The sequence below is a fragment of the Panicum virgatum genome, chromosome 4K (assembly GCF_016808335.1).
Source record: "Panicum virgatum strain AP13 chromosome 4K, P.virgatum_v5, whole genome shotgun sequence".
NCBI lineage: Eukaryota > Viridiplantae > Streptophyta > Magnoliopsida > Poales > Poaceae > Panicum > Panicum virgatum.
Genome location: NC_053139.1, coordinates 45,175,967 through 45,194,143, shown reverse-complemented (window position 1 = coordinate 45,194,143; position 18,177 = coordinate 45,175,967). Strand labels below are relative to the sequence as shown.

The 18,177-nt window shown below is 45.7% G+C and overlaps 2 protein-coding genes and 1 long non-coding RNA gene across 13 annotated transcripts; 2 read left to right on the top strand and 1 right to left on the bottom strand.

Moving 5' to 3' along the window:
- Positions 1-322: 322 nt before the first annotated feature.
- Positions 323-3,431, bottom strand: LOC120704323 (cytoplasmic 60S subunit biogenesis factor REI1 homolog 1-like). Its single transcript, XM_039988675.1, has 5 exons — positions 3,105-3,431; positions 1,960-2,520; positions 1,698-1,867; positions 857-1,075; positions 323-738 (listed from the first exon to the last, which is right to left on the bottom strand). Exons 1-5 carry the CDS (start codon positions 3,207-3,209, stop codon positions 579-581), a joined length of 1,215 nt encoding a protein of 404 aa, XP_039844609.1. The 5' UTR covers positions 3,210-3,431; the 3' UTR covers positions 323-578.
- Positions 3,432-4,060: 629 nt separating this feature from the next.
- LOC120704322 lies at positions 4,061-7,727 on the top strand. 2 transcript variants are annotated; one of them, XR_005687531.1, is made up of 6 exons: positions 4,061-4,455; positions 5,233-5,339; positions 5,498-6,010; positions 6,106-6,351; positions 6,442-6,594; positions 7,188-7,727. It is a non-coding gene; the product is annotated as an uncharacterized LOC120704322 (long non-coding RNA). The 2 variants fall into 2 exon arrangements; XR_005687530.1 differs by having other exon boundaries at positions 5,498-6,351.
- A 1,163-nt stretch (positions 7,728-8,890) lies between these two features.
- Positions 8,891-15,306, top strand: LOC120704320 (bZIP transcription factor 46-like). 10 transcript variants are annotated; one of them, XR_005687529.1, is made up of 7 exons: positions 8,891-9,680; positions 9,906-10,022; positions 10,556-10,678; positions 11,265-11,666; positions 11,915-11,973; positions 12,062-12,146; positions 12,627-12,898. XR_005687529.1 is itself a non-coding variant. In XM_039988674.1 (6 exons), the coding sequence occupies exons 2-5, from the start codon at positions 9,924-9,926 to the stop codon at positions 12,123-12,125; spliced, it is 345 nt and encodes a 114-aa protein (XP_039844608.1). In that variant the 5' UTR covers positions 9,084-9,680; positions 9,906-9,923; the 3' UTR covers positions 12,126-12,146; positions 12,627-12,898. The 10 variants fall into 10 exon arrangements, 5 of the variants coding, with proteins under 5 accessions (XP_039844606.1, XP_039844608.1, XP_039844605.1 ...); XR_005687528.1 differs by lacking the exon at positions 11,265-11,666 and adding an exon at positions 14,450-15,250 and having other exon boundaries at positions 9,083-9,680; positions 12,627-12,769; XM_039988674.1 differs by lacking the exon at positions 11,265-11,666 and having other exon boundaries at positions 9,084-9,680.
- The last annotated feature ends 2,871 nt before the right edge of the window (positions 15,307-18,177 follow it).

The following is an 18,177-nucleotide window of genomic DNA, read 5'->3' as shown; positions in this document are numbered from 1 at the left end:
AATTGAACTCGATGGCCCGGGGTCAGGGCCACATGGATACTCCTTGCACCTCAAGGAATCTCAAAAGAAGGGGACTTCTCCCAACTGAAATATTATCAAAAAGGTGCAAGCATGCTGATAGCTGCTCCAGCGTATTACAGTTACATGTTGCAACAGGCTGTTCCAAATCATCACGGTCAGCTCGTCGTCATTGGTCGGCTCTGTTGCTGTCCTGCTGACTGTCGATGCAACGGGCGGCCACAGGCCACACCATTCATCCACCAGCGGGCCGCAGCAGCGCACACACAGCAGGATCAGCACATGATGCAAACACGGTAATACAGAACAAGGATAACATACCGTGTCATAGCAGCCCAACACAGCTCAACATATCACAGAACAGAATGAATAGTAACATCGCCACATTGGCCATCGCACCTCGAGTTCACCCAAAAAGAAAACAATGTATGGAAGGTATACTGCTATTGGGAATACATTAAGCATCACGATGGTCAGTGATGGACAAAAACATGAGACCCATAGACATCTAGAGAAGCTCCTGATGGGCTTGGACCCCAAACACGATGAGGTGTTATCAACTAATATGGGCAGTTCTTTGGGAGGTTCCTGATCACATTGCTCTTCATACCAATCTTGGTTCGCATCGTCTCGACCCCAGCCCTGTTCATTGCCCGGAGAACCTTCAGCCTTACCATCTGCTCCTTAGACTGAACTGTCACCAGGCCCATGCTCTTGTAGCTGCCATGAAAATAGAAATCACAAGTCCAGTGTCAAACTAAAGGTTTAGACATTTCATGAGTGAAATAACATGAAGTCATCATTGAAATGGACAAGCGAACAGCATAAAGATTTGTACCTTGAAGCCAGTGAAAGTGCAAGAGCACGATCTGTCGCAACAGAAGGCCGTGGCTTCTGGCGGTAGTAGCGGATAAATTCCCTAGAACCAAGAGTTCTGACACGAGTTCCTTTCTCATTCTTGTTCGTTATTACTAGCTCAGACCCACCACTTCCCAGCTCAAAGTTGCTGTTAGCGTCATCAGCAGCAACCAACTGCTTGCCTTCCACATCAACATAACTGCAGTGAGTAAAATTGTTAGATGCGTCCAGACTTCATTAACTCACCAAAACTAAGAGATTCAAAACTGACAGTATTTTTTTTAAAAAAACACTGTCCGAACCATCTATGCATAAATCTTCAAGCATTTTCCATTATCTTTCAATTTGTTTTGAAAAATATAGCGTTAACATTGACCCACATAAATGATCAAATAACAGTCTGCATTCTCTTGATTATTCTTTACCATTGAACTATGCAGCAGTCTAAGCAACTTTATGGAATATCAGGTGGCTCACAACTCAACAGTACAAACTGAGTTAGCATAACATGGCTAGGACAATATAACATGATACGAATTCCTAAAATTTGCAAAACACATCCAACACCAATATGCTGTTCAAATATAGATTATATAATATGGCTAATCCATCCATAGTGCAGTTCGATGCTAGCTTCAAATGAAAACGGTACTCAATATGACCATCCCCCCTAAGTAACTGCCAAGTGATGGCCACCTACTTGTTTCCCAAATTAAAACCCTTTTCTTTAAAAAGTCTTTCCATGCTGCTCACAGAAACAGGAAGAAACATTGACCTTGTACAAACAAACTTAGTAATATAGAGTTGAGCTTAATAAAAACCTGCTGCTGTAATCATAGAAATCCTCGAGGTCAGCATCTTCATCATCTCCACCATCCCCATACCGCAATTTGCAGTGACCCTTTGCATCCATGTGTTTCCTGACAGCCTCTAGACTTAGGAAGGGCTGGCATCTGTCATTGCAGTAGAGGCAGATAAAATCACGCTTCACCTGCAGGTAGGATAACCAATTCAACCTGAAGATTAAAACTGCATGTTTTGCACACATAAACCATCAGATGATAAACTGATGAAAAATTCTACCTTCAGTCCAACATAAGTAAGAAGACCACTGGGGTCCTTCAAGTATTCACTGTCCGGTATGAAAAACCCATGCTTCTTGTGCATATGGACCATGCAGTCCTCTATTGTGTCATGCTTGAGATCACACATGAAACACAACGAGATATCCAACTCTTCAAGATCATCCATTTCATCATCTGATTTGGATGACTGCTCATCTACTTGCATGTTTGAAGTAGATTCATCAGCCAACTCCATTTCATTTGGGTCAACTTCAACCCACTCTTCCTCCTCATCTTCATCTTCATCCTCCTCTACTGCAGATGGAGCTCTACGTGGAACCCGCTCAGGAAGTGGCTTGACTATAGTAATTCCAGCAATTGAGGCATTGGGCTCCTGAGAGGCTCTCATAAGATGTGACCGCGAGTTAAGATGTTGTGCATGAGCTTTGGAGCTCCTGTACTCCTTTCCACAGAGAGCACAGCTGTATAGCATAGGGGTGCTTGCAGGCTTGTTCCCCTCCGCTAAAACAGCTTGTCTAGCCAAAAACAGAGCTTCGGTCACACCAGGAACTCCAGCCACCTAAAGCCATTTAACATATCAAGACAAAGCAGAGCATGACAGGAAGTTCCAACTGAAGGAAGCAACAAAGTAACATAATCAAAAAAGGCAAACAGAAGTAAAACAGTTATCCACAAGCAATCTCCATGACACCAGGTGACACAATTAGCTATATAGGATCGTTATCCAAGTCCATAAAAATGTCAAAATATCTAGAATTTCTATCTTCTAACAAATTCTCATGGATTAGCTGGAACTCTAAAACATCTAGAAGGAACAAAATTCAAATACTACCAATCCACAGTGATATTTCTGTCTCAAATTATTCATACAGCCGACACACAACCATAAAAATCTACAAAACTCAGGTTCAGATGTTGGGGGTCAAACATTCCAAGGCCTTAGTCGTAAACTCTAAAAATTCCGATACCGGAGCGTAAAGCTTTTGCACAGGACCCCTACGCTTGATTCTCGTTCTCGCCCCCAAAGCACTCGACGCATCATGCCGCCTACAGAAAGGCACCGCCCGCCGCATGAACCGCTAAACCCTAATCCCTAGTACCCGTTAGCTGGAGACGGCCAGCTGCGGCGAAGGGCGGCCATACCTTGCGCTTGAGGTTGTAGCGGTGCCACTCGGAGCGGTAGTGGAGCCGCTGCTGCTCCTCGTCGTCGAACCCCGCGTTGCACGCGTTGCAGGTCACCGTCGGCATCCTCGCGCCGCTCTCTCTTCCTCTTCACTCGTTTCCGGATTCGGCTTGCTTCGGTGGGCACGGGCGTCGGGCGGGTAAGGGCCTCGCTTCGCTTCTTCTCCTTCCGGTGCCGCTTCGCCTTCTTCGCGGCAGCGGCGCGGTGGTGAGGAGTAGTGGGAGAGAAGTGGCGGCGGGGCGTGGAAGAGGGGGAGGAGAAAAATAGGCGAGGGCAAGGCGGCCGCGTTCGCTGCTGACGTTGGCGCTTGGGTCAGTCAGAGGCCTCCACCGCCTTTCGGGGTTGGGCCTGCAGGCTATAGGCCTTGGCATGGGCTAAGGCCCAATTCCACTTGCCACCCGGAAATACTATACATCTTTCGAAAAAAAATTTTCTCTTCTTCTCGTGTTTGAGATTCGTATAAATTTTCTTGTCTATTAGATCTCTTCAATCCGACCTTCTTTCTTCTTTTTTCTTTCTTCTCCTCACTATGCACCGCTGCGGCTGCTGCTACTAGCCTGCTGTTGCTGCGCCGCTGCTGCTAGCTTGCTGCTGTTGCGCCGCTGCTGGTGGCCTGCTGCTGCTGCGCTGTGGCAGCTGCTGCGCGCGCCGCCGCCTCGCTCCCCGCCGGCGCCGGAGTAGAAGATGAATTGAAAAAAATATTGATATAGATTTTGATTTATTGAATCTATTTTTTAAAATATTAAAATAGTCTACAAAAATATTAAATCTACTATTTTCAAATGTTAAATTATTTTTTAAAAAATATTAAAGTTAATTTAGAACTAATAGACTTTATAAATACATAATTTATACATCTTCGAGAAATTATATAGGAGGCCCTTTGCCACCCTATGGTTCCAGCAGCCTCCCGGCTTTAAAAAAGAAAAAAAAAACTCCACAAAATCCACAGGCTCCAGCGCTCTGCTCTCTCCACACGGCAGTCTCCACCTGTGTGGGCCCGCTCTTCAGCGACGTGGCCTCGAACGACCCGAGCCGCCGTCGAGGCGCATCACAAGCCGCCGCCGCCGCCGGTTCTTGTTCTTCACCGACTCGTACTCGGCAGAGGCAGGCTGTCCGCCGCCCAATAAGAGTAAACTGCCGCTGGCCCTCGTGGACAACACCGAACGGGACGCGCGCGCAGCAAGGGGAGAGGGAGACTAGAGAGGCCTGTGCGCCGATCTGTTTGAATTACCGGCGGCCGCGCAGCCTGGCTAGCCTTATAGCAGATTCCGGCACAGTCCATCCAGCGGCGGCAAGGGCAGACAATGGGTATGTCTCCTGACCCACTCTTTGCGCTAAGGCTACAAGAATTTGCTTCGTCTCATTTTTTTTCTTTCTTTTTTTTTGCAAACCATGCGCTTTCCTAGCAAATTGAACGAACTGACCAGTAATGGCTACTATTAGGCTCTGTTTGGATCTATGAGTTAAACTTTAGGTTTAAATTTTAGTCTAGTAGGTGATCCAAACAGGTGGACTAAAGTTTAGTTTCATCCCACTAATTTTTAGTCCTTATAAACCCACCTAATTCGGAGTAAAGTTTTTTTAGTTTCACTCCTTTATGTGTTTCAAATAGTCTCATCTAAAGTTTCGTCCATTGATGCAAACGGATGTGGACTAAAGTTTTGTTACGTAATGTTTAGTCATCTAGAGTTTAGCCAACTTTAGTCCTAGTAGATGCCTTTGTCTTCAAACCAGTCATCTCGAAGGCTGCGTAGTTAACGGTATCTTATCTGTTCCATATGCTCTTCGCGATCGGAAAACAGAATCATTGAAGGCCAATGGTACAATGCCATCACTCTGTCATGTGTTGTGTCTTGTGACTGAGCACGTGCAGAGGTGTCGTTTTGCTTGTTGAAAAAGCTGCACTTTCTGCAACTTTATCTGTTTCCTGGGCAACAGAAAGTTCAATGCTTTCTTCGAAAATCGAAAGTTGAATAACTCAAACTGATCATACTGTGTGTGTGTGTGTGTGTGTGTCAACGTGTGCTGTATTTTCCTTTTGGCATTCTCTGTTCGCTGTAGTGGCCTAACTCGGTTGCACTGCAGAGGAGGGATCAACCACCACAGCACCAAAAATAAAAGACTCGACCTGCCCAGAAACAGATGGCATTCAAGATGCCGAAAGGAGAGGATCAGAACTGATATTACCAGAGGTATCAAATGCTATTGTAGTTATGAAATTCCTCATCTTAACTACTAACGCTGACCAATCCGATCCATTTTATGTTGGCCCATCTGTTCGCTCCAAGAAAGTATCATTATTGCAACTATTTAGCTGTTGTTGATTTCAATCCCACGCTTGTTTATGCAGGATATACTTTATTACATACATGCTCTCATGTCAACGAGGGATGCTGCCCGTGCTGCTGTTGTATCCCGTGGATTTCGTAATTCTTGGAAGTTCTACCCCAGGCTTATGTTTGATACCGAGACACTAGGCATAAATGAAGACGGCTGTAACAATAACAAAGTAACATGTGATCCCATTAGTATAGTTGACCACATTATGCAGAACCATTAAGGCATTGGGGTGAAAACATTTAGGCTTCGCATCGAGCCATGTGTCAATGTTCATCCAGTTATGTTGACCACTGGCTTCAAGGTGCCATAACGCCTGGGATTGAAGATTTTGAACTGCAGATGCCCTGGCCCAACAAGATCTCTTACAATTTCCCATCTTCACTTTTATCTACTGAGAGGGGAAGCTCGATGCAGTCATTTGCACTCTCTGACTGTGCTTTCCATTCTGCAGCTGGAGTTGGTTTCTTGAGTAACCTGACGAAGGTGGCACTGAGTTCAGTCCCCATTACTGGGGAGGAATTATGTGGGTTTATCTCCAATTCTTTGGCACTGGAGCGATTGGACCTGTTAAACTGCCATGATATAGTTCATCTGAAGATACCTTGCCTTTTGTCACAGCTTAATTTCCTACAAGTGGAAGATTGTGTTATGCTGGAGATCACTGAAAGCAGTGCTCCAAATCTGTCTCAGTTCAGCTATCTAGGCCGCCCGACGATACATATCTCACTTGGAGATCCTCCAATAAAGCTGAGGCATATACATATGTCGAGTTTCGATGACTCTAACATGCTTTATTCTGCCAGTACCAAGCTTCCATCCATGGCACCGAATTTGCAAACTCTTTTTCTGACATCCACTTATGAGGTTAGTATCTTCTTTGTATGCTAATCTATTACTCTTCACTCATACCTTGTAGGAACACACTTAAATATTCTATATGGAACCTTTTTTCAGATTGTTAATACACCTATGGTGCATGGAAAGTAAATCCATCTCAAGTACCTGGAGATATTACTATTCAAACCAAGCTTTTCCCCGGACTATGACTTCTGTTCCCTAGACTCTTTCCTTCATGGTTCACCTGCCCTGGAGACTTTTACCTTGCGTGTATGTCCTTTATCTTATCAAAAAATACTGTCAACAGAGACACAGCTATGCTTGTGAAAGTAGTAATTTTGCTTTTGATTTGCTTGAAGTGTGCATATACTAGGTGTTCCATTTTCTTGAAGTATAATAACAATGAAGTACTGACTGTATTCTCAAATTAATACCATTTAAACAAAATAGTTGCAATCAAACATTAAAATGTTTGACCATTCATAAATTCAGAACTACAGAAGTAGCATTATATTACATAAAATGGTGTTTGTTAGTTCTTTTTGAAAAAAAAAACTTTCAATATCTTTTACACATGTATTGTTTAGGAAAACTAATGGTCAGACAAATGTATTGTATCCATGTCTTGTTTTAAACGTTCTAAAAAAGAACTAGACTACTAACTATTAATTACATATAACAAGGCAAATTGTACATATTAATTTGATTAACAATGCGTTGAACTGTTGAAGTAAACACTTGTTATTGAGATCATTGCTCCCTTGCTTCCTCTCTGATTCTTTTTATGCATCAGTAAAATATATTATGCCAAAATTATTATCCATTGTTTATATTTAAATAATTGATTGATCAATCATTTCCAGATAGCGCTGCCAGCCATAAGGCACGATTCAATTCTTGGATGTTCTGATAGCAATTCAGTGCAGCCAAGGCGTGTTTCAGAACATAGCCATGACAGCTTGAAAAATGTGATGATCACTGGCTTTTGCTCTGCAAAGAGCATGATTGAGCTTACAAAACATATTCTTGAGAGGGCACATTCACTTGAGCGCATGACATTAGACACTAGCCGTGGCCACGATGACAAGTTGGGGAATTGTGCACAAATGTTGGAGGAGGGTCTCCTTGAAGCCCAAAGAGCTCGCTTGGCTATTGGACGACATCTAGAGGAGCATGTTCCCTCGACTGTTCGCCTGAAGGTTGTCGAGCCCTGCAGCATGTGCGTACACTAATTAGCTTTAGGTGTTTCCTCAAGTTTTTTTGGGCATAATTTATGCAGTATTCAGTTATGTAATGTACATTTGGACTCCTTTTTTTTGTTGCTTCATCATTGCGATGACTTGTCATTTAAAGAAAATTTTCCACTGATCCCTTTTGGTCTAACATCTACTGTAACTTTGTAATTTTGTGTGTTGATTAATTGGCCTAGCTATTAGTTTGTATATGTACTTCCGTGCGTTGGTTAATTGGCCAAGTTATGGATGGTGCATTTGCAGAAACACCTGGCCATTGCAAGAAAATGGTGGGAGTGTTGGATTTGAGAAATGCGATGTCAAATCGTTCATAAACTAGCTAGGGAAGCTTGGTTTAAATTCACATAATAATAAGATAAACAGAACACATTCATCATCTCTTAAACTGGCGCAAAATATGCCTTTTTATGGAAGCCGCAAAGCCACAGTTTGTTCCCCTTTCTCGGTTGGGAGCCCTGCACCTTACGTTGACCTGCACAATGAGATGTTAGACTAAAAGGATAATGGCAGAGGAAGACCCTTGGGAATGTATGTGCCTGTACTACTGTAGTAACAGAGAATAAATGAATGAAGAAAGATCAAAGAATGACGAAGAATGGAGTGAAGAATTCAGGGCCCGCATTATTAATCAGGATGGTAAGGTATAGTTTGATGACATTTGCCAACAGCACCGGTGCTTGACGGGAAAGGGCAGGGCCGGGGACTCTCCATCCAGCACAACCCCGGCTGGCGAGGAGCACATCCGCGCTCTGTACCGGGACCCAGCTAGGATCACCTTGCCCGAGGCCCGGGACGCCGTGCGAGCCATGAACGAGGCGAGCGTTCATTTCATCGACGCATTCGACAGCGGCGCAGTCGCCCTGGAGCGGGTGAACTGCGCCTTAAGCGCCCCGGCGCCTCGACGGTGGATTCCTTCCGGCCAATTTTGCCTCCAGAACTGACATGACCACGACGGGCTGCACGACGCCGTTATGGCATGACTCGTGGCTGCCGGAGGGGCCCTTGTTTTGGAGCTCCAGTCGTGGATGCCGACATCTCTATCCATCCTGAACGGCGCCTTGCCGGAGCTGGACACTCTCCACCGGCACAGCCTCGCCGCCGGATGGCAACATCACCAGACACAGTTGCAGGGACGACGATGGGACGCTGCGTCCGGCGCCCGTCTACAAGCTACCCTGCTCCGAGCAGCGATACTTCGGGGCCGCATATACAGAGAAGCACGACCTAGCAACTCCGAACAGCTGACGGCGCCGCCGCCGTGGGCGCACGAGCATATTTCCCTACTTCCATCCTCCATCCTATAAAGCACCGATTGAACATTCAATCGCCACCAACATTTGCGCCCCCGCTGAGATGTCTTACCAGTATGTACCAAATATTGTGTACCCCAAATCTCCACACAGTTAAAATCAACAGCTCAAAATACACTAGATCTCAATCCAACGGACGTCAACCCTCACCTTCAACGCGTTGAAGCGCCGAGACGCCGACCGCCGCGCGCCGGGTTCGAAACCAACCAAAAAAAAGTCCGCCGCGGCCGCAGACGCGTAATCCCGCGCGACGGCCTCCGCCTCCGCAGACGCCGCTTCCCCGCCGAGCGGCCTCCGACGCCGCTTCCGGGTCCGGTGCCCGCGTCCCCGTCCGCCGTGCCGCCGCGCCCGGGTCCGGCCTCCGACGCCGCGGCTTCCGAATCCAGCGCCCGCCTCCGCCTCCGGCCTCTAGGTCCGGCGCGCCGCCGTGCCCGGGTCCGGCCTCCGACGCTGCGGCTTCCGGGTCCGGCGCCCGCCACCGCCTCCGGCCTCCAGGTCGGGCGCGCCGCCGCGCCCTGTTCTTCTCGACGCCTGACTCCCGCGCGCCACCCTCACCCGCGGCCGTCCTTGAACTCCTGCGCGCCGCCATGAACCGCAGCCGCGCTGGCCGCTGGGGACCTCAACCGCGCGACGCGCTGCCCTCGGGACGCCGCGACGCTCGCGCACTCCGCCTGGTTCCGGCGAGCAGAGCTAGGAGGCCGGAGGATAGGGCCCATGTAGGCTACCGTTGATGTTGAGGCCGTGGGGGTCGCGCTCGACACCTCGGAGGACGCCGGTAGCGGCGACGACATAGGTGAGGATTTCTTCAATCTTAGGGTTAGGGTTTGGGAGATTTGGGGATTTTTCATTATGCTCACGATGTAGCTAAGCGACCGCTGGATTTCTCCTATCCGTTTGAACCCTCGCTGGAATACTCTCGCTACACCGGCTGCTCCGAGCTTGGGGCTCGGAGGTTGTTCTTCTCCGCGTGCAGGCGCTACGTGTTCGACATAATGCCTCACCGGGCCATCCCATGCAGATCGCGGTGGACGGCTGCATGCACGGGGAGCTGGACATCGTCTACGACATGCTTTGCACGCTCGAGGAGGCCGAGGGGATCAAGATCGACCTCCTCCTCTGCTATGGCGACTTCCAGGTGCGTGCTCAATGCTCCCCGTTCGTCCTCACTTGTGCGATTCTGCGGAGTTCGACGGTTGCGTGATATGGCATATTGGATGCGTTTGACCAAAGTCTCTCGTGCTTGTTTTTTTCCATTTGAATAAACATTCCTCCATCTGTTTTGGGACTTGGGGGAAATGTCTATGATATTCAGTAACATTTGATATTATTGTAGTACTCTAGATGTTAACACATCTCACATCATGGCATTGCTCCATGCCCAACCATCTTTAATCATGAAGCATCTAATTATCTATGGGAATTGTGAGTCTTTGCTGTTTCTAAAATTTGTTGTTTCCGTTTTGAAGTCTTCATGTTCATTTGCAATGCATAACTAGACTTGCCTCTCACAGAATTGGACAAACTGTTTTAACGTTACTCGAGTATCGGGTGACAATTGTTCCATACTGCACCTGAATTTGATGTGTTTCTTTAGCCTTTGCATCTACCTATGCATTTTGTTAAATTTTGTTATGCACTGAGTTCTCACTCATTCCTCTACCTATGGAGGTCGGAGATCTGTCGTTGGTCTCGCCGGTGCCGTACTCCTTCGATACCGCGCTCAGGGAGAGGAGGCAGAGGCACATGATCAAGAACAGGGAGTCGGCCGCAGGGTCGTGTGCCAGGAAACTGGTGAAACCTCTTCTTCTTCCACTGCACTGCACTGCTCTGCTCTCTGTTATCCGTTAATCATTTGCCTTTTGCTTAATTATAGTAAAATCTTGCCTCAAATGGATCTCTATGGTAACCATATTTGGTATGCCCCTCGATTATGTTGTACTTTATTCACTTGATGTGATCTGCCACTTCAAGTTTAGCTGTTTAATAGTATTAGTTTATGACTGAGTAGCCTCTGCAATTAGCTAAAGAGGAGAAGAATCTATCTGCAAATGAACCATGGTTCAACTTGACACCTTTCAGATTCAGGAAGACCAAGAGACAATGGATAATTTTGTTAATTTTAGGGATGATGGTTACACATTCCAGTCTCAGATCCCACACTCCCATATTGGTCTTACAGAAATTTACATACGACTGATTAACATATGTTTCTCTGATGATTACCTTGAATCATGAACTTGTCACTTTGCATTGCTGTTAGTTTTTTTTGTTATCTTCTCTGGTTAGTTGAGTGATCTTCTGATGGATGCTTAATTCTAATACACTTGATCACTGAAACTCTAGAGATTGTTAGCTCATGTTTCTGTAATCTTGCCAGCAAAAACTATGGTGCTTGTACTGTTCTTGTGTGCCCCTACTTAGCAACTTTGCGATTGAGAGGATCAGCTGCTTAGATTAGATTGCCCACGAGGGAGATGGATTGGGATGAGCTGGTGCTGTATTTGTGGCTCGGGTAGGATCAGATGAGCAGATGAGGATAGAAGAACTGAGAGGAGGTGTGCTGGTGATTATATTTGAGTTGTTGCTTGTCCATTTGGAGGACGAAAAAGAAAGAAGCCAGCTATTGGGATTATTGCTTGCTTGGTGGAGGGTGAGGGAGAAGACAAGCCTGAAGGAGGAAAGCCAACTAGAGAATAAGAGGCTGGGAGCTATTGGAATACATTATTCAGAACATGTCACAAGTGCTAGCATATTCTTCAGATATTGTATTGTTTTATGAGTAAGTTTCATTCCGTGGATGAAGTACAAAATTGGCATCATATTTATTTATTTTTGTTAACCCAATTCATGGTAGTCTGGGCAATTTATGGTTGTTTCTGGTCAGATGTTTCTATTAACTGAAAATTCACTGTAGTTGCTTCAGATTTAGAATTTATTTTTGTCAACCCAATTCATGGTTGTGAATCTGTTATATTGTTATTTAGTTGATAATGTTGTTTAAAATGTACTTTGGCTTCAATGTGGCAGGAGCTGGTAGCACCCCACTTCACTATGCTGCTTGTGGTGGAAATGTTGTCTGTTTTCAAGTATGTCCTGCTCAAAAATTTGTATCATCCCAGATAAGAGATGAACAATCTAAATTAACTGGATGATGTGTTCTGTGTCCCATTGCAGGGATGTTGAGGAAGCAGAAGCTGCGGCATGCTTGGAAGGGATTCAGCAAAAGCAGAAGCCATAGCATGCTTGAGTCTAACAGCTTGTGAGTTTTTCTTTGTGACATGTGCAAGTACAATCTTTTTTTTTTTTGCGAGGAATGACAACCTGCTTGCTCCTGGTGGCATCGATGACACATGAAGCAAGTACAATGAGCATGCAAAATAAAATTCTTTGATCCAAAAAATGAACTCACAGGTTTTGTCATTAGGTCCTGTCAAAGACTGATTATTGTTTCTAAGTTTTGTGTCTCATGTAATGACATTGTTGAATACGGCATAATATAGCTCTCTTTGGCTAAGAAAAATATCGTTCACTTCAGTTGTGTGTTCCTACAGTAATAATGGATCTAAATCTTTTGAAAATAAGTATTATGTGGGTAAATCATTTTTTATTGTTTGATTAGTAATAGTCATTATGTTGTTTTGGTATTTGTTTTGGCATTAGGATTTTTTGCTATAGAATTAGTATGGGGCAACCATTTGAATTGAAAAAAATGTTTTACTAACATACTTTTGCTTAATAGAGGGGGGAATCAGGAAAGGCCGATATTGGAGAGACATTGCTCGATGTTGTCACAGCTGGTGACCATCTCAATATGGACATTCAAATGGAGGAAGAGTATAGCAGCTGGTGACCATCTCAATATGGACATTAAAATGGAAGAAGGTAATTTTACTTTGTGCATGTGTTTGTGTAACATAATAACTATGTCCTTTGTGTGAAACATATATTTCTCAGTTTGGACTATGGATTATGTGTTGTTTGGTGTACATCTGAAATTTATTCGTGGCGTTAGTACGGGCACCTTACTAGTATCAATCAATGTACCAAGTAACAACACATACTAATGTTCTCTTAAAAAAACACAACTAATGTTAAAAAGTTCGCAAATAACACCGAGATGCATGGCTGCCATCACTGTTACGCAACAATCGATGACCCCAAAAAATTCAGGGAATGCGCATACTACAGACCACATTTATTTCCTAAGAGCAACTCCAGTAGGGAGAGCAAATCGGCTTTCATATAAAGATTTAGTCAGTAGACATCAAAAATCAATCTCCAGCAGGGGAGCAAATGGGCCCCAGCCCCCGCCCCGTCACGCCGCCACCACCGCCGCCGCCCCGCCCCCGCCGAGGCCACGCCACCGGCCGCCCTAGCCGCCGCCGTCGCCGCGCCGCACGTCGTCGTGCCCCCAGGGATCGGGCTGAGGCGCGCCGAGCGGAGGAGCGCCCTCTGCATCCTCTCCGCCTGCCCCGGCCCCGCGGAGGACACGAGGCGGTCCCTGCTGCCGGCGCCGTCGGCCTCCCAGTCCCCGAGGTCGAGGAACACCAGCGCCTGCTTCTTGCCGGGCAATGGAGATGGATCCCTCAACGGCGGATGCGGCGGCCAAGGCCCTCGCGTACGTGAAGGCGGTGGACGCGTACAGGAAGGCGGTGGGCACGGTGGCCTCGGTGCCAGCCTACGCCATGCTAGTGCGCGGCATGGCGCGGGAGCTCCTCGCCCACGACCTCCTCGCCGCGGCGCGCTGGGCACAAGTTTGTGCGACCACGCCTTCAAGTACAACCATTGTTGGCTGGATGCTTTTGGCAGAGGACAATGAAGGCCAAGTAGGGTTCCCCTTACCGGTGGGAACCGGTCCGGTCCGGTTCCGGTTTGGGCCGGTACCAAACCGGCCTAAATTCAAAATTCAAATTTGAATTCAAAAAAATGAAAAATTCCCAAAAAATTCCTAAAAATACTTCAAGGTGCGATGAATCTAATTGTGTCAAATTTTCTCAAAAATTCGTTCGTTTAACATACTTTTCGGGCATTTAAAGTTAAAACAAAAAAGAAAAGGAAAAAATGAGACGGCCCATTAAGGCCCACTTGATAAACCGGTCAAACCGGCCGGTATACCGGTCCAAACCGGTTAGACATGCGATTTTAAATTTGGATTTGAATTCAAACCGGTCAAACCGGCCGGTAAACCGGTCGAACCGGTCGGTATACCGGTACGAACCGGTTGAACTGGGTTTTTTAATTCAAATTTAAATTTGACCGGTTTCTACCGGTAATCGGTCAAACCGGTCTGGTTTACCGGAACCGGAGTGCTCCGGTTTGGGGTGTCCGGTTGGGAAAAAAAACCCTGAGGCCAAGTGGGCTTGTATGTGGAAGTAATGATAATTCATTTTCGGTGAATGTTTTCCTTCAACAATGGTTCTGCTGTCTGTTGATGATTATTGATGTTATCTTTCAAGCTTCTGCTGTCTGCTAAGTCGGCAGAGCAAATGAAAACTGAAATGGTGTGCTGTTTCTTTCACGGCAACAGAAATTTATTTGCAATTCTGTGACAAATATTTGCAGTAGCAAATGGAAGACCACAGAATCACTGTGAATATTGAACAAAAAAGCAGGGACACCATGTTTCTGTCATGTGAACAAAAGCAATTCTGTGAAAAATGCATGATATATTGATGGATATAGAAGCATTTGCCTTAACAGTACTACTGGCAGGCAATACAAATGAACATGTTGTGTTTGGAAAGTTCAACTGAACTCAGCAGTGACCATACAGGATTATATACTGAGGCATACATGTTCAGCACAACTTCATTTAGATTCTGGTGTTACAAGATGCTCACAACTTCTGAAGCGATATACATGTTCAGCATTTAGATTAAAATGCAAACAGAACTGAATGAACACAAGAGCCTATGGTTTACAAGATTTCACCAGTTAGCAGGTGAACCTGTTGCAGGTGAACATTCTCCTCTGCCATGCCAATGTTGATACGTTCAAATCAACAGAGTACAACTTCCATTATATATTACAGAAAGAGTGTAAGTAGAATTCCAGTTGAGTGTGCAGGGAAGAAAAGGTCACTGAAGATTCCAGCTGAATGAAATACATCCCTTCTGAAATACCATGCTGATAATTGCTTCCAATACGTTCCAGCAAACAAGCATCCACAAATAATTACAAGCATCCACTACTATTATCTATGCTTGAAAGTGATTGATACTGACATATGTATGTAATTGTGGAGGTCAGTCTCCTCTTTGGATTCACTGACAGAATGGTTCATACATATGGTGCAAAGTTAAATCAATAATATTACAAGCTAATCCACAGGCATGTGGGGCACAGTGTTGACAGCCAAATTTGGCACCTGCTGAGGTCGACCGGTCTGGTCTGTACAGTCCGAGTAGAATTAGGGTTTTTGTAAAGAGTCCTCATGTAATCCTACTCGTGAAGGGGTACGTCTTCCCCGGCCTATAAATATAAAGGCTAAGGCCGATTGAGGTTATTCCCAATCGAATCAATACAAAAATCGCATTACTTTTATCTCTCAAACCAATCGCATTCAAGTGCGTTGGCGCAATTCTGTGTCAACACACTTTTTGGCGACTCCGCTGGGGACAGATTAATCTGGTTTTAAAACCGATCTAATCTACTCCTTGAAGAAGATGGGCTCTTCAGAGATCGACAAGGAAAACATCATCACGGCTACAATGGAGGAGCTCACCGAAGAAGAGCGCAAGGCCTACCTTCTTGTGGAGGAGCACGTCAAGGCACAATTCTTGAAGGGCTTCAAGAAGGATCGTGGTGGCCTCGTCAAGAGAGTGGAAGAGTTCGTACTGCCGTCTCTCAAGCTTAGCAATGATAAGGTTGAAGAGATCTTCAATGTAAGCCTCTCTCCCTCTGATATGTTTCATAGAATGTCATCCATGATGGATCAAAAGATTGTTGCTGCACAAGCCGCTACGGGTGATATTCTAATTAAATTGAGTAGTGATGTTGATGCGCTTAAAGGTAAACAACCCATGTCAGATCCTAACTCATTAGATCCGAGTTCGGCTACCCCTGAGTTCACATCTGAACCACTCTATGGTATGTCACCGAACTCGTTCTCAGGACAAACCCCGCCACCGTCGACCGTGCACACAGCACCGGTCGGACCGGTCCCACAGACCGGTCAGACCGGTACGACCGGTCAGACCGGTTACTCAGTGCCGTCGCCGACGCCTCTCGAGACAATTCCTGGTTCGGCTGCCCCTAGCCGAACTAATGAGTTGTCGCTGTATACGCTGCCTCGCACTACTACCGTAGCGGGAGAGCCACGACGATCTGGATCTAACCAAGGACCGATCCCAACTTCTTCACAGACGATGGTGCATGGAAACCCTAATGCACATCGTTTTTCTGAGTTTTATACCAGCCAGCACTATCAAGCCGATCTTATTAAGTTCAAAGAAGATCTGGCCAATGCGATTAAGAGTAAGCTTGGGGTGGATATGGGTACTACACGTTTATATCAAAAACCTTATCCCGCTGAGTTTGATTTTACTCCTTTTCTTGCTGGTTGGCGTATTCCTGAGTTTACTAAATTTAATGGTGATGATTCTCGTACAGCTTGGGAACACGTTAGTCAATATGTCTTGCAATTAGGAGAAGCTGGTTTCAATGATGCTTTGCGTGTGCGTTTATTTTCTTTATCTTTGACTGGAACGGCTTTCTCTTGGTTTTCCTCGCTTGCTCCTAATTCTATTCGCAATTGGGCTCAGTTGGAGTATAAGTTTCATGATCACTTTTTTAGTGGGGAAACCGAAGCGAAATTGTTGGATTTAACATCGATTAAGCAAGGACGTGATGAATCTTCTTCAGACTATTTCAAAAGATTTAAAGAAATTAAAAATCGGTGTTTTAGTTTGACGATTTCCGAAAAAGATTTGGCGGATTTGGCATTTAATGGTTTACGTTCTTATTTGAAAGATAAACTCGAGGGCTTTTGAATATCATACTATGAATTTCTTGCAAGTCAAAGTCATGGGTTTAGAGTTTAAGCTTAAAAACGCCAAAGATACTTTCAAGCCTCATCGGTCCAACACGCACATTATCGATCGTGATTCGGATAGTTCGGACGATGAGAATAAAGAAGTATATGCTGCTGAATTTGTTTGGCCATCGAAGGCCAAACCCGGTTCAGTTCCATCTCTCAAACCGATTCAAAAGAATCGGCAAGAGGAGCTGAAATTTACTTTTGATGTTTCTAAATGCGATCAGATTTTTGATGAATTACTTAAAAATGGTAATATCCGATTGTCACATGCTATTCCATCTCCCGACAAGCTCAAGCGACATGCATATTGTAAGTGGCATAACTCTACATCTCATACTACTACTGATTGTAATATTTTTCATCGACAGGTACAATCGGCCATTAATGAAGGACGATTGGTACTTTCTGAGATGCAAATTGATAAAGCTCCTTTCCCTGTTCATACACTGGAATTGAACAATCCGAATGTGCTCATTCGGTCGGAACAAGCCGAAGGAGCTAAGGGGAAGCAGGTTGTCATCGGTGATCCAAGACCGATGAATACAAGTGACAAAATTCTTGCCCGGGAAGTTATCAAGGAGAAGACTGATGATGGCAAGGATACTCTAAAGATTATTATCAGAAATCCCAGACTTGGGGGGCAGGGAAGCTATCCACTAGAAAATCGGTCTGCTGATCAGGCACGACCGGTCAGACCGGTGTCTCCGACCGGTCAGACCGGTCCCTCAAACCGGTCAGACCGCCCTGGTGACCGTCCCCGGACTTTCAAGCCAAAACATCCGGAAGTGGGTACTTGGAAGACCAATGAGGTGAAGGTGCAGGGAAGAGCTACTAATCAGAAGCCCACCTTCAACCAGTTGCTGAACAAGTACACAAATGCCGTTCAAAACGATCGGCCGCTAAAAAAGAGACCGCGATCACCACTGTGCCAAGATCGTCCAGCATCCCCGAGGGGGGAGTTCAGCAGGTGCAGAGGTGATGTTGTCACATTGTATCCTCCTCAGAAGATGTATGCTACCATGCCATGGATGCCACCGGCGTCAAATGCAACAAATCCGGTGTGGGAGCATGAAGGGATATGGATGCAGTGTTTTCTGATGCCTTATCCTCCACATTATCAGGGGAAAGCTCCAGAGTACCAGTACATGACCGATTGGGATCACGCCAATCTGGTCCAGTGCAGCAGGCTGCACCGGTCAGACCGGTCACCTCCGACCGGTCAGACCGGTCTCATCAGAGGCAGGGCCAAGCT

Coding starts and splice junctions, on each gene's coding strand:
- LOC120704320 (XM_039988670.1), top strand. CDS start 9,900: ATGCAGATCGCGGTGGACGGCTGCATGCACGGGGAGCTGGACATCGTC. Junction 10,023..10,560: donor TCTGCTATGGCGACTTCCAG/GTGCGTGCTCAA, acceptor TATGGAGGTCGG/AGATCTGTCGTTGGTCTCGC. Junction 10,679..12,061: donor GGTCGTGTGCCAGGAAACTG/GTGAAACCTCTT, acceptor GTCCCATTGCAG/GGATGTTGAGGAAGCAGAAG.
- LOC120704323 (XM_039988675.1), bottom strand. CDS start 3,209: ATGCCGACGGTGACCTGCAACGCGTGCAACGCGGGGTTCGACGACGAG. Junction 1,076..1,697: donor TTCTATGATTACAGCAGCAG/GTTTTTATTAAG, acceptor TACTCACTGCAG/TTATGTTGATGTGGAAGGCA. Junction 739..856: donor GCACTTTCACTGGCTTCAAG/GTACAAATCTTT, acceptor TTTTCATGGCAG/CTACAAGAGCATGGGCCTGG.